General features: G+C 34.4%; 1 protein-coding gene across 5 annotated transcripts in view; it reads right to left on the bottom strand.

The window, feature by feature from the left end:
* Deup1 (deuterosome assembly protein 1) overlaps positions 1 to 15,827 on the bottom strand; it is a 102,350-nt gene that overhangs the window by 50,684 nt on the left and 35,839 nt on the right. For 4 of the 5 annotated variants that reach the window (XR_013437829.1, XM_078046866.1, XM_078046865.1 and 1 more), the window contains 3 exons: positions 7,271 to 7,384; positions 6,266 to 6,508; positions 751 to 896 (listed from right to left, as the gene is read on the bottom strand). Coding sequence is in view for 4 of the 5 variants with exons in the window: in XM_078046866.1 (XP_077902992.1) it covers positions 751 to 896; positions 6,266 to 6,508; positions 7,271 to 7,384 (503 nt within the window). In the remaining variant the exon portion in view is untranslated. The remainder of the gene's footprint in view (positions 1 to 750; positions 897 to 6,265; positions 6,509 to 7,270; positions 7,385 to 15,827) is intronic. The other variant, XM_078046868.1, reaches the window with a different exon arrangement.

Raw genomic sequence — 15,827 nt, 5'->3', positions numbered from 1 at the left:
TAAAATTACTACATTTACAAGTGAGAAAGCTAACATCAGGCTTACGGACGATAGAATGAAAAAACATTTGGAAAAATCTTATTCTTTGCAAATATGTAATTGAATACCAGCTCTATACTATTGTTTTTTTAATTAGTGCATTTTAATTACATGGAGTAATTGGTTTTATTGTGGCATATTCATACATTTATATAAACACACTGTAATCATATTTACCCCTCCCCATATGTTCTCTTATGTACTATTGTTTTTATAATATGTATATTTTTTTCTTGGATTGAACCCAGGGTCACTTAACCACTGAGCCACATCACAATAATTAAAATTCAGTGTATTTTAATTATTTTATTTTGAGACAGGGTCTCACTAACTTGCTTAGGGCCTCACTAAATTGCTGAGGCTGACTTTGAACTTGCAATTCTCCTGCCTCAAGCCTCCCACGTTGCTGGGATTATAGGCGGATGCCATGATGCCCAGCTATGATATGTTGAAGAACAAAAGTTCTAAGAAAATTTCTGACTCAATGTGACAAATGCATCCACAGATCAGAATATGATATATGTTTCTGGGTAAATATTGAAAGATAAAATAGCCATTATTTTTGTTTTAATATTTAATACTATCTACTAATAAATAGCATGTTAATTAAAATAAATTTATTATTTTACTAGAAAATATAAAACTCTTAAAAATATACAAACATCATGTTTTAAATAGTTTCTCTCAGAGTATCAAATATTAAAAGTGTACCTTTTTTTATTTTCTTGAGCATTTTGGCATTCTCCTATTTTTAATAATTCTCTGTGTAACTGCAATCGTTCCATTTCTATAATCCTCAAGAGATCATCACGTGATTGTAACTCATTTTTCACTTCTGAGAGTCCTGCTTCCATGGCCTGAATAAAAACATAAAATATTTGATGCCTACTTTTTACTGGTGGACTATAGTTATACATGATTGTGGAGTTAATTTTGACATGCTCATAAATACATAAAACATAGTTTGTTCCATTTCAATCCTCAATACTTCCTCTTTCCCTCCTCCCCTCTCTCCCCCTGCTCCTCTTCCTCTGGTCTATTGATCTTCCTTTAATTTATTTATAATTGATGCATTATAGTTATATATAAAATTAAAATACATCGTGATACATTCATACATGCACATAGCATAATTTGGTCAACTTAATTCCCCAGTTTTTCCCCTTTCTCCACCTTCCTTCTTCCCCAGTGGTTCCCGTTTTCTACTCTACCAATCTCCCTTCTATTTTTTCGAGATTCTCTTTTTTTATTCTTTTTTTCTCTCTAGCTTCTATGTAGAAGAATAAACATTTGACCTTTTACTTTTTGAGTCTGGCTTATTTCTCTTAGCATGATGTTCTCCAGTTCTGTCCATTTACCAGCAAATGCCATAATTTCATTCTTCTTTATCAATGAATAGAACTACATTGTGTAAATATATCACATTTTCTTTATCTGTGCTGCTTTTGATGGATTCCATAACTTGGCTCTTATGGGTTGTTCTGCTATAAATATTGGTATGTATGTATTAAAATAACATGCTATTTTAGTTCTTTTGGAAAAAAAAACAATGAGTGGGATAGATGGGTCATATTGTGTTTCCATTCCTGTAATTCCAGTTACTCGGGAGACTGAGGCAGGAGGATCCCAAGTTCAAGACCAGCCTCAGCAACTTAGTGAGACCTTCAGCAATTTAGTGAGACCCTGTCTCAAAATAAAAAAAAAAAAAAAATAGAAAGGACTAGAGATGTATCTCAGTGGTAAAATACCCCTGGGTTCAATGTCTAGTACCAAGAACAAAACAAGAAACATAATTGATCTTTAGACAGTAGGCTGTATACTCTCCATATCCAGTCCTCGATATTAATTTTTATATCATAATATAAATATTTAAAAATATTTAACATATGTAAACTAGCCTACTTTTAAACAAACTGATATTTAGTCCTTTGTTTGGTCTTATAGAATTCCATTCCATCATTTATTTATTCAATAAATATTTATAGAGCTCTTATTATTTGCTCTTAGGATGCAGATACAAACTGTCCTCCATGAGCTTACTGTCTAGTGATAAAGACAATAATAATCATTCTTCTAATCAGTAACCAGAAATAACGGCAATCCTGTGGGGACAACATTTTATATTGTTAAAGGGAGAGCCTTTCACAAGTGCAAAAGCTATTAGGAAGGATCCAGTTAGGAACAAAGGCAGAGGTGGGGCAATAAAAGTGGTATTAAATTCCTGAGTAGGTAGTGGGATGAGCCCCAAAGCTCATCAGGCAAGTAGAAGAAATGCCTGAAGCAAAGGAGAATCCTTCCTCTCTTGTAACAAAAAGGAAGGAAAATGTAATATAAACAGGTTTATGCATTTGGATATGGGAGATTAAGACTGGCTATCTGTTGGCTTCTATTTTTTTCTGTGAAGTAAAAGGTGACATGATGTGCTGACAGTGGAAGGGAGGTGGAGGTTAGGTGTGGGAGTGATTCAGAGTGAAGGTTTGAAATGGTTTACAGTGGAAATGGGAGCATTTGAAAGGAGCAACAGTAGGATAGCCAGGCATTGTTAAATACCTATTTCAGGTTTATGATCATAATAGCCTATTAATTTTTCTGCAAAAGTGTTTGGCTATTCTTTAGGAGAAAACAAATGGTATCATTTAATATATGGCTTCTGTGATTGTGGCTGCTTTCACTTAGCATGTTTTCAAGGTTCATACATATTATAGAATATATCAGTGAATATACACAATAATATGGACACATCATATTCATCACTTGATGGATATTTGAGTTGTTCTTACTTTTGCATATAATGAATAATTCTGTTATGAAAATTAATGTACAGGCTTTTAATAGACATATTTTCTTATTTAGTAATTCTTATCCAAAAATTCACAATGTCTGGAAGAATAATTATGTAGGTGGTATAGCACATCTGAGTTCCCAGACAATTTTTTCCCCCAAACCTCGAGTATACAATGTTTTCCAGGAGTCCTAGAAGCTTGGGTCCAGTGAAGGGTCTAATGGCAATCAACACTGAAGCCCCAGAAATTAATGGTTGACTTGAAAATAAACATAAAAACAGATTCAAAATGCTGATTTAAGAGACTTGTTTGGAAAAGTCTGTTTTGAACAATAGGTATTTTTCAGAAGGGGCTAAAATTTGAAAAATAAGAAAAGAGACGTGAAACAACAGATTATGTAGTAAACAAGCAATTCAATTTGTTGTCAGTGTCGCCCATTAGTATACAGTTGAAGAGGTATGATCTGGACTCCCTGGTTTACAAATTTGCCACCAGGAAATAGGAAACTGTGTATAAAAAGTGGGCTTACTTTACTTGGGGGAGAGAGGTACATGAATAGCTCTAATTCCAGGCCAAAAAAATGTAGTGTCACCACAGGCCATAGTTAGCTTAAACTCTGAAATGTCATCATAAAAGAGTATTTGTTTGTTGTTAGTAGTATATAATATCTACGAGTTATCATGTTTAGAAAATAATATTTATGATGAAGGCATCATTGAGGAGGGCAAAACTCCTTGATGACTTAAATATACAGGTACAATAATGTATATGTTGAAATTAAAACTTTTTGTAATACAAATTGATATAATGATTTGACAGATGAATGAATATTCAAGAAATTTTGATTATAATGGATTATATTATGTAAATTGACCGTGAAAGCATAAGAAAAATTTGAAGGATTTGTCAATATTGGTACATTTAGGGGGTTGGGACTGTGGTAGAATGTGTGCCTAGCACTGTGAGGCACTGGGTTTGATCCTCGGCACCGCGTAAAAATAGAGTTTCTGTGTCCATCTACAATTATATTTATTCATATACATATATATATATATACATATATATATATACACATATACACACACACACACACAATTTATTTGTTTGCTTTTTTGTTATTGTTGGTGCTAGGAATTGAACACAGAGGCACTTTACCACTGAGCTATAACCCCAGGCCTTTTTATTTTTGAAAATTATTGTTGGTGCTAGGAATTGAACACAGAGGCACTTTACCACTGAGCTATAACCCCAGGACTTTTTATTTTTGAAAATTGTACTTGATTCAGTGAATAATGTATATCACTATTATATTAATTTTACTTATTTTTCTTTACTTCCTTAATGTGACTGATAGTAAAATTTAAAATTATATTTGTGGCTTGCATTATACTTTTTTTGGACAGTGTTGTTTTCATATCTTAATGACACATTAACTATTAACAAGCAAACAAAAAAAAAGATTGACTGTTTTGGCATGGACATTTGATAAATGCAGAAAATTTATTTTTTGTCATTAACCTCCAATGAGAATTACTACATGTTAACAAACATAAATGTTGTGTAGCACAGCAAATAAATATACACAATTGAATTAATATGTATTTTGACACATTTCAAGGTTGTAGAAAAAAAAGAGGAGATGTGATTTATGTGACCATTCAGATGCATCTGACATTGAAATGTGTTGTAAACTAAAGAGAACTTGATATATAATAAATGATAATAATTCAAATTGAAATGGTTGTCTTTTTGCATTTATATGTAAGATGTTGAATATTCTGTCATGACAGTTTTGCAAAAGAGAAGATAAATTTCTTTCCAAATACATATCCTGGTTGTAGTATTATTTACCTCTAATCATTCCCGTTTGGTTAAATATAAATTTTGTAAAACAAGTTTAAGGCCCATCTCAAATAATGCTAGGTTTGAGATGGGGAACATATCACTAAAAGAAGCTGGGAGCCTTATGATTTCCCCTTACGTGGGGAAAGAGGAGCACAGGAGAAGAGCAGAGGCTGGCAGACAAAGAAGTCACAGGACTAATGCAACATATGACCCCACATACAATGTGGCAGGTAGAGGGATGAGCAGTTGGTCCAGGACTATAAAATGATTCTGGGATTTGAAGTGTCAGAAAATACAGGCATGCAATATCTTAGGGAAGAAGTGGTTTACTCAGATAGTGACTTCAAAAAGTGTATTTTAGGATGGGAAGGAATAAACAGGAGCATAGAGGTAGACCAATTAATTGCATGGAGGAAATGGTAAAAAGCAGCTGAATGTTTACAGTGAGAGAAAGAAAACATAAAATGTTTCACTAGCTGGATATTTGTGAATAAGAAATGTACATTTAGTAAGAAACTCAGTAATAACCAATTTTGATGAATGCTATTTAATAACAATTACAAGAAGAAGAAAAGGTTCAAGATTGTTGGATTAAGAAAAAATGCTTGAATAAATAAATCATCAATCACATCTAATAAAATACAAAATAGGGCTCGGAAGTTACTTCTTTGGTAAATGGTTATGATAAGGTACGATAGTTTGGGTGTTTAAAGTCCCACATACAGGTTTGGTCCCTCAGCTTTCTGTCACTGTAACAAAATACCTGAGACAATCAACTTATAAAGGACAAGGTTTATTTTGGCTCTTAGTTTTGGAGGTTCCAGTCCAAAATTGGTTGGCCCTCACCTGGGGGCACTATTGGGAGGTAGTTAAACCTTCAAAAGGTGGTGCCTGTGAGAGACTTTAAAGTCATAGGAGGTATGCCCTGGAAGGATATTGTGGGACCCAACCCTTTCCTCATTCTCTCTTTTGCTCCCTGGCCATGAAATGAGTGGTTTTGCTCTACCATGCAGTCCTACCATTATGTTCCACCTAACCACAGGCCCAAAGTGAGGGTCAACCAATTATGGACTGGAACCTCCAAAACTATGAGCCAAAATAAACCTTTTCTCTTTATAAATTGTCTCAGATATTTTGGCATAGTGACAGAAAGTTGACTAATACTTCAAGTCACCAGTGATAAATCTCAAGGACTAACCCCCATGTCTCACACTGAGGTTACCAAATCATTTAATCTTTCATGATCTCCCATGTTTCTCATTCAGGATTCATGTTAATTAAAGAGGCACAGGTTCAGAGAAAATAATGAGGACAGAGGATGGTAGGTAACTAATAGGCCATGATTTTTAGGCACAGAGGTCTTTAAGTGACACTGTTATATGCACTGGTAATACATTCTTGTCAGAACCAAAGTACACTCCAGTGGGGTAAGGCACCTCTAGGATTACTCATCAAGTAATAATTAATTACTAGAAAGAAATATTAATTGAATTTCATATGTAATAGAAAACTAGGTTTCTAGAGCCTATTCCTGTTCAATCAACATGTATACAATTCAAAGGCAATTTCAGTTGGAAAATGAAAAAATAAACCTTCACCTGGCACTGTCTTTGGTACATTTTCAGTTCTTGTAAGAGCTTCTGATTTTCATCTTGTAATTTATTCCTGCTTAATGCTATTTCACTCACAGCTGATTTTAATTTTTCAATAATGAATTCATCTCTTTCAGTGGTTTCACAAATGGTATCTGATTCACATAACAAGTTAGGAATTTCAGAGCTGCTGCCTTCTATGCTCTGTTTTTTACCATTTAGTTGAGTTTGGTAATTTTGTGCCTGTTTCTGAAAAATATAAAAACTGAGTAGATTAAGTAAAGAATATTATATTTAAGTTTACATAAAGTTAAAGAGTGAAAGAGAATAACTAGTAAAATATCTGTAAATACATTACTAGACAGTGATGCTTGGCTTGTATAATGCAGTATTTAAGGTTGTTCTAAAATCTTAATTTTAGATGGTATACAGAGAAAGTATATTTTATAAACTTAAGACAAAATTGTAGAGTAGAAAAGGAGCTAGAGGTAGAGAACTCTTAATAAGCAAGAAAAACAGTAAATAAAACAAAATGGGATACTAGAATAAAATTATCAATGCCTATAACAAAGTTTAATGATCTCTAATATATAAAATTCTATATATATTGATAAGGAAAAGACAACATTAAAAAAATGAACCACGCAAGAATAGGTATTCCAGAAGAGAAAGTTTAAAAACCTATGATATAAATGAAGAGATGCTCATCCTTACATGTATCTAGGGAAATGCTAAACAAATCAAACAGTCTTAGATACTCTTAAGTACCTGCCCTTATGCATTTGAGATATGCCATTTTATGATATAATAACAATGGAATTTTTATTAGCATCATTCTTTCAGACATGTAGACTAAACTCACCATTATAACTAGTTCATGTACTGTTGCTATAGTCACCATTAGATTTAATCTGGTTATATCTCTTTGGTTCTATATGTAAATAGATAACATGCTGAGTGGCACAGGTACCAATATTTAGTCTCAAATATCTTCTAATTTAGATAATTTACCTGAAATTGATTACACTTCTCAGATAATAATTTTTGTTGAGCATCTAAAGAAACCAGATGAGTCTGATACAATATCTCTTGCTTGTCCCATTCTCTTGACTTTGCTCTAAATTCCTTTAAAAAAAGGTAAGAGAAAAATCATAAATTGAAGAATATGATTCACTTATAGCACAAAAAATGAGTAGGGCTTCTTTCATTTGTGCATCTTAATTCTGAGAAAAAAAGTTAAGTCTGCTCTTTATCTATTAGAAAATAAGAAGAAGGAGAAGGAGAAGGAGAAAGAAAAGGAGAAGAAGAAGAAACAGTAACAAATCACTGATGATGTTGGATTTATTATTACAGGTTAAGTATTCTTTATCTGAAAATGCTTGGGTCCATAGTGTTTCAGATTTAAGATTTTGGAATATTTGCATATATTTAAAGAGATATATTGGGGATGAGACCCAAGTTGAAACACAAAATTCATTTATTTCATATATTCCTTATCTACATAGCCTGAGGGTAATTTAATACTCTTGGTATGCTTGTGCTCTGACTGAAACTTATCATAAGACATCAGTCATGGAATTTTCCACTTGTGGTATCATGTCGGTGCTCATGAAGTTTTGGGTTTTAGAGCACTGGAGATTTAAGATTTTCAGATTAGGGATGCTCAACCTTTATCTCCTAATTTTTGCTAAGAAAATATGGAATATGTAACAATCCTTATATAAAAACATTAAACATTTTATTTATTAAAATATAAATCTCTCTGACAACGTATGATGATTTTTAATAAGGGAGTTTCCAACAACTTTTTGCATCAACTAGTACTTTCTGACACAGTAAGTTTTTTCCTTCTTTCATCCCTAAACTCAGTCACTGAATGAACCTTGTTGTTTAATAGTGTGCAGCTTGGGCTTAGTGACTGCCAGGGACTGAATATTTGTGTCCTCAAATCTATATGTCAAAACCTAATGTGCACTGTAATGAAATGGGGAGGTGGGGACTTATGGAGGTAATTAAGTTATGATGTTGAAGTCAACATGAATGGGATTAATTTCCTTGTAATAAGAGATATGAAAAAACTGCCTTTCTTTCTTCTACACCAATAGAGAGCCATTTCTGAGTCAGAAGGAGGGCCCTTACCAGAATTTGACCATGCTAGCACTTAGCAAATTAGGATTGTTACAAATTCCATACTTTCTTAGCAAATTTGACCATGACCTTGGGCCTCTAGTTTTCAAGAACTGTGAGATACAGGTTTGTTGTTTAAACAGTCTAGTGTATGGGGTTCTATTATAGCAGCCTGAACTTGGATTGTGACTTTATCCCTTTGTAACTTCCAAATCTATTTTCAAGGTGAAGCCAAAATCAACTCATTCTTGGGGACAGAAAAACCATTTCAGGCCTTAAACAATACCAACTGGGCTACCTAGAAAAGTAATAGTGGAACTAGTTTGATAAACAAAAAGTAATGCATAATTACCTGTTCACAACTTAATAACATGAGCAAAGGATAAGACTTTGGAACTGCCATGACTTTTCAGTTTTACCTAGGACTGACCATTATATCTTATCTTTCTTTCTAGTTTTTAAGCAACTTAAGGCTAAGGACTGTGTATTTTATTACTTTTGTGCTTCTCACAGTGCCAGGTACCATTTATTTTTCATAATGTACAAACAAAAGCATAGTAGTAACATTTCCTAGAATTAAACATTTCTCACTAAAGAGTGCAAAGAAAATAAGATGGTTGAAAACAAACTCTAGAACTACTAAGCCCATGGCTATATATTTTTGCATGTATACCTGGCATGAGTGTGTATTAATGTTCCCAACCATCAATATTTGTTAACAAATATCAGTAATATTTGTTAAGCACCTAACATCTATCTACCAGGTACTATGGAGAAGAAGAGAATTGAAACTATTTTATGATTAAATTTTTTTGAAGAAAAAAGACAAGAAATGGTAAGGTAAGAAAATGTACACTTAAGCAAGTGATTTTACAGGATGACAAGTACAATTAATATTGTCACATAAAAGATATCCCTTAATATGTAAAACTGGAACATAGCTCATTTAGGCATAGTAATCTGTACTGTTCTAAAGATGGCTGAATTTATTGGATTGGCTATGCTGGAAAATAAACATGCTAATTCTGAGAATGAGAGCTATATCTTACTGAAAATAAAAATATGGCAATTCATATTTTTCTACATAGAAATTATTTAAAAGAACATTTGAGGACATTTTTATTTTATAAATTCATAAGCCCCAAAATAATCAGTTAAAAAACCCTATAAGTTAGGAAGCTTTTACAATAGTTAAAGGTGATCTGAAATTAAGTGATGGTATAAGGCCTGAGAAATATGAATAGATACCCCCTCCTAAATATGTAGAAATGCCTTATGAGCAAAGACTGTCTTACTAGGTTAAAGAGAGACAGTTTATTTAAAGCTTTTGACTTTGATTCTGATACTCAACGATATAAAAATGCAGTCCAGGAAAACAAGAGTCTTCAGTAATAGTGACCGATTTCCAAAATTAGGCGCTAGTAGAATATAGGTAACATTTTAAAATCAATGCAATCTAGGTTTTAAATTTTTTTCTTAGTTTTAACTTAAAAAGGCATCTTTGGATCAAGGTTGACTTAAGCAGGTTGACTTTAAGATAATATAAAGACTTAACATGGCCTACCCAATCTCAAGTGATATTGAGAATAAAGATTCCCCAACATGCTTGAGGGAGAGGCAGGGGCATTAATTTTAATTCCTTATGAATGGTACAAAATGCAAAAATTGAGTCTAAGAATGGCTATAAAAGTATGTTACTAATGTATGAGTGGGTTCCTTCGTCATACAGATGTGTTGCTTTCAGCCAACACAATATAAACAATGGTGTAAAATCATGCAGAGCCCTAGAGAACTTTCCCCAGATTTTTGTAGAGATGGGAGATGCTGCTGTCGGCTTAAAAACATCTGTAGCCTTGCCTAGACACTCATGGTCAGTTTTCCATGGGTCTTTATGGTTGAAGATGGGTCAGGGTCATTAAATTAGTTTCTAGAGATAGCTATGTTATTACATTTTTAAAAGCCCTCTATGAGATGGTTAATAGTGATTACTACTTGTCAGGGACTTTATAAACCTCCATCTGTAAGATGGTTTTTACCTTTTATTAGAATTTTTTTTTGTACTGGGGGTTGAATATAGGGGCATTTAACCACCAAGTCACATCCCAGCCCTTTTTAAAATGGTTTATTTTGAGACAGGGTCTCACCAAGTTGCTTATGGCCTTGCTAAGTTACTAAGGCTGGCTTTTAACTCATAATCATCCTGCCTCAGCCTCCAAAGCCACTGGAATTATAGGCATGTGCCCCAACAAAGGAAAATTTTCATACTCACATAAAAGTAGAGAGTAAAACAAACTGCTCTGTAGTCTTAACCCAGTTTAACTACCACCGACTTACTCTATATTTCTATGATTTCTCCACCTTTTCCTTGTGAGTGTTTTAAGGCAACTTTATAACCTCATGTGTTTTAACTCCTAAAAGCTTCAGTGTGCATCTAAATATATATGTGGATGTATATTTATATTTATATGTGTATGTATATATGCATATACATATATATATTTATATTTACAATGACCATAATATCATCTCATGTATTTTTAAGCCTCATTTGTTGATGAAACAATAGAATCTCCACGAGGCTAATAACTTGTGAGCTCACAGGTGAATAAATGAGTTGGTCTGGCATGATTTAAGTTATAAACTAACATATTCCTCCACTAGTACATGCTGCTCTCTATTTATATTACTATAGCAATGTATAAATCTTTATCCTAAAGGAATAACAAGCTTACTATAGACTAAAACTGAAATAGCCCATTTCCTACCTGTTAATTTTTCAAATGGCTACTAGTAAAAGCATCTATATGAATTGTTTTTGTAATTATGTAAGTTAAACTATATCTACATAGTATGCTTAAAATTTTTATATGAGTATAAACATATCAAAAGATATTTTGCTATTAATTTCCACTATAATTTCTTGAGATTTAGTTCATTATATAATCCAGTAAATATAAAATGAGTGTACAAAAAGTACTTGATATTAACGTAAGGCTTTTTTTTTTTTTGTCAAAATGGATAAGAATGTAGTTCTCTACCAAAAGTCCATGAAAAGACAGTCAAATGCATAATCAGTGACTTGATCTCCATTTTCAGTGAAAGAACATACGTACTGAAGAGCATATCTTTGGGTATCTTCTATGAGACCAGGATAATTTTGAGGGCATCTGGCTATATCTGTATTAGAGCCACAGAGTAAGTACTACATTGTACTTTTTCCTAGAAGGATAACTCACTTAGTGATAGTAATTTTATATTTGAAGAACTGTATATTATCCAGTAAGATATAAAATTTGCAGAAATTTTAAGGACGAAATCCAGAACTTTCTACAAAGTTCTTGCAACAGGCAAAGCTTTTAGGCTGTGATCACAGACCTTATTTTTCTTTGCTCTTGAAGCTATGCTGGCGATTTAGAGGAAGGCTGTATTTCTACTTGTTCCATGGCTTAGGATTCAAGTAGCAGCAGTAATGCTCCTTGATACGTAGGTGAAAGAGGGATTTCATGAAAATTCAATATTAGACAGAGTATCTTAGAGAATCCAAATTTTGTTTACATTATATAAAAAAGAAAGAGTACACTGGAGCCGAGCTGATTACAGCATTGGCAGCTGTGGCAGTGCTGGTTTACCACAGAAGGAGGGTAAACACAGACAGAAAATAAGATTTGGCACAGAAAAATCTGACACCAGGAAAGAGGTTGAACTTAACAGACTCAGAGGCTGCACCGTGCACTGGTGCCTTAAAAGTGTTCTCTTTCCCAACTGACCATGGAGAGTGAGGTGGGAGACACCTTGAAGCAGCCACACTGCACCTGCTGCTGCTGTCGGGCCAGGGCAATCACAGCAAACACTACCATTTTGTCCTGGCAAGTACCTAACATGTGGCCTAGGGTGTACCTAACAAAAGCAGGAGTCAAATAGGCAAAGAGATTGTACCCAAGGGAAATTCTAGTTGGAAAGTTGAAACGGAGCCCAACTGGCTTCTCCTTTGAGTCTGGCAGTTCACATGACTGGATGAAGTAGTTTAAATACTCTCAGGAACTAAGTTCAGGAAGGCTACATTCCTGGGCAACAAAATGAAACTGAATCCCCTCCTCTCGCCATGCACAAAAGTTAACTCAAAGTGGATCAAGGAGCTAGATATCAAATCAGAGACTCTTCGTCTGATAGAAGAAAAAGTTGGCTACGATCTACATACTGAGGGGTCGGGCTCCAAATTCCTCAATAGGACACCCATAGCCCAAGAGTTAATAACAAGAATCAACAAATGGGACTTACTCAAACTAAAAAGTTTTTTTCTCAGCAAAAGAAACAACAAGAGAGGTGAATAGAGAGCCTGCACCCTGGGAACAAATTTTTACTCCTCACACTTCAGATAGAGCCCTAATATCCAGAGTATATAAAGAACTCAAAAAATTAGACAATAAGATAACAAATAACCCAATCAACAAATGGGCCAAGGACCTGAACAGACACTTCTCAGAGGAGGACATTGATTAATGTTGATTGATTATTCAACAAGTACATGAAAAAATGCTCACCATCTCTAGCAGTCAGAGAAATGCAAATCAAAATCACCCTAAGAGTCCATCTCACTTCAGTAAGATTGGCAGCCATAATGAAGTCAAACAACAACAAGTGCTGGCGAGGATGTGGGGAAAAGTGTACTCTTGTACATTGCTGGTGGGACTGCAAACTGGTGCGGCCAATTTGGAAAGCAGTATGGACATTCCTGGGAAATCTGGGAATGGAACCACCATTTGACCCAGCTATTGCCCTTCTCGGACTATTCCCTGAAGACCTTAAAAGAGCGTACTACAGGGATACTGCCACATCAATGTTCATAGCAGCACAATTCACAATTGCTAGACTGTGGAACCAACCCAGATGCCCTTCAATAGATGAATGGATAAAAAAAAGTGGCATTTATACACCATGGAGTATTACACAGCACTAAAAAATGACAAAATCATGGAATTTGCAGGGAAATGGATGGCACTAGAGCAGATTATGCTTAATGAAACTAGCCAATCCCTAAAAAACAAATACCAAATGTCTTCTTCTTTTTTTTTTTTAGATTACTTTCTTCTGTATTTATTTATGTTTTTTACATAAATATTTATTTAATTCATCAAAAAACTTCGGGTTTCTTTTTTCTTCTTTCTTTCTTTTTTTTTTTTAATTCTTATGCTTTGTCATATTTTATTATAAAATTCTCCATATGTTTTTTTTTATTGGTTGTTCACAACATTACAAAGCTCTTGTCATATCATACTTCGAACAATAGTTTCAAGTGAGTTATGAACTCCCATTTTTACCCCAAATACAGATTGCAGAATCACATAGGTTACACATTCACATTTTTACATAATGCCATACTAGTGACTGATGTATTCTGCTACCTTTCCTATCCTCTATTATCCCCCTCCCCCCCATCTTCTCTTTCTATCCCATCTACTGTAATTCATTTCTCTCCTTATTTTTCTTCCAATTCCCCTCACAACCTCTTTTATGTAGTTTTTTATAACAATGAGGGTCTCTTTCCATTTCCATGCAATTCCACTTTTCTCTCTCTTTCCCTCCCATCTCGTACCTCTGTTTAATGTCTTCTTTGATATAATGAGAGCAACTAAGAACAGAGCAGGGAGGAAGAGCAGGCAGAAAGGATTAACATTAAACAGAGACATGAGGTGGGAGGGAAAGGGAGAGAAAAGGGGAATTGCATGGAAATGGAGGGAGACCCTCATTGCTATACAAAATTACATAGAAGAGGTTGTAAGGGGAATGGGAAAATAAACAAGGAGAGAAATGAATTACAGTAGATGGGGTAGAGAGAGAAGAAGGGAGGGGAGGGGAGGGAGGATAGTTGAGGATAGGAAAGGTAGCAGAATACAGCAGTTACTAATAGGGCATTATGTAAAAATGTGGATGTGTAACCGATGTGATTCTGCAATCTGTATTTGGGGTAAAAATGGGAGTTCATAACCAACTTGAATCTAATGTATGAAAGATGATATGTCAAGAGCTTTGTAATGTTTTGAACAACCAATAAAAAAAAGAAAAAAAATGCCTTGAAAAAAAAAAAAGAGTATATGGAAGATTGGTGTCCCTGCTGTAAGAGTAGAATTCTTGAGAGGCTCCTAAGATCCAGACTCCAGACAGATCTGCAACTGCCAGGCCCCAGGGGTGTATTGATTTAATCTCTTCAGAGCAGATACTACCTAACAACCTGCCTAAGGTCTGATTAGACCTAAGCCCCACCCACTGGAACTCCCTCTTAAGAGCTCTGCAGCAGTCCACCCTGGGAATGTACCAATCTGGTCTGTGCAGACAAAACTCCAACTGACAAAACACTCCACTCCATTCTCCCTCATACTGGTGAGAAGGGAAGCTGAGAATTATTCAACCAGTTTCAAGCTTAGGCCACTCCAACTAGCAGCTCAGAGAGCAAAACAGAAAGAGGAAGGGGTTAACCACCCCCAGCCCTTGCTTTCACTCTCATAGCTCAAGAAGAAACAGAAATAGAATTGGTCCATGCATTCTCATACACTATGGTGGCCATCTCAATGGAAATAGTTCTATCATTTTTCATTAAGAATCTTTTTCTTCCTTTCTTCTTGTTTTTTCTTTGTCTTGTTGTTTGTATGTGTGTGTGTGTGTGTGTGTGTGTGTGTGTGTGTGTGTGAGAGAGAGAGAGAGAGAGAGAGAGAGAGAGAGATATTTCTTGATGTGTAGATTGGTTCAGGGACATGTATACATATACATATTTCTTTTTCTCATTTTTGGCAGTTTTTAATGTAGTTCTTTTTCCTTGCATTGTCTTTTGAGGGTTAGGGTTTTGGGTTTGTATATTTTGGTTTAGTTTTGTATTGTCTTCATTTGTTTGCTTCTCTTGTTTCTCTTTCTCTCTTCTCTTCTAATATTAACAACCGAATTCTATTGTTCTCTATCTCTCTCCCTTTACTTTGTTTCTCCTATTTTTTCTCCTCCTTCCTTATAACCATCACCATATACATCTCTTCTGAATCCTCTCTGTTCACTTTTTGAAATTCTAAGCTCTTTCATGCCATGATAGAACATGTTATTTTCCCTTAATTAACTATATTTTTATCATCTTTTAAAATTGATTTATATTATTCCTGCCCCTACCATTAATGCTGATTAACTTATTATTACTGTAGAAGACATAGCTGATACCTGCTATTTGCTTTAAAGCAAGATAAATTCATAGTTATTGTTTTTACTGCTGACAACTGCTGACCCCACCATTCCTGTTTTCTGTGGTGATTAATATTGATGTCATAATAGGAAGTGGTTGTTTATTTTAATGTTTATATTGTTTGCATCTGTTGTTGCTAGTATTTGTTTCACATAATTCTGTGAGGTGCTGGGAACCTACTAGGACAAGTTCACAGGTTCGGTTGTTGTTGAACCAAACTCA

The sequence above is a fragment of the Ictidomys tridecemlineatus genome, chromosome 4, assembly GCF_052094955.1.
Source record: "Ictidomys tridecemlineatus isolate mIctTri1 chromosome 4, mIctTri1.hap1, whole genome shotgun sequence".
NCBI classification, from domain to species: domain Eukaryota; kingdom Metazoa; phylum Chordata; class Mammalia; order Rodentia; family Sciuridae; genus Ictidomys; species Ictidomys tridecemlineatus.
This window is presented reverse-complemented; position numbering and strand designations above follow the sequence as displayed.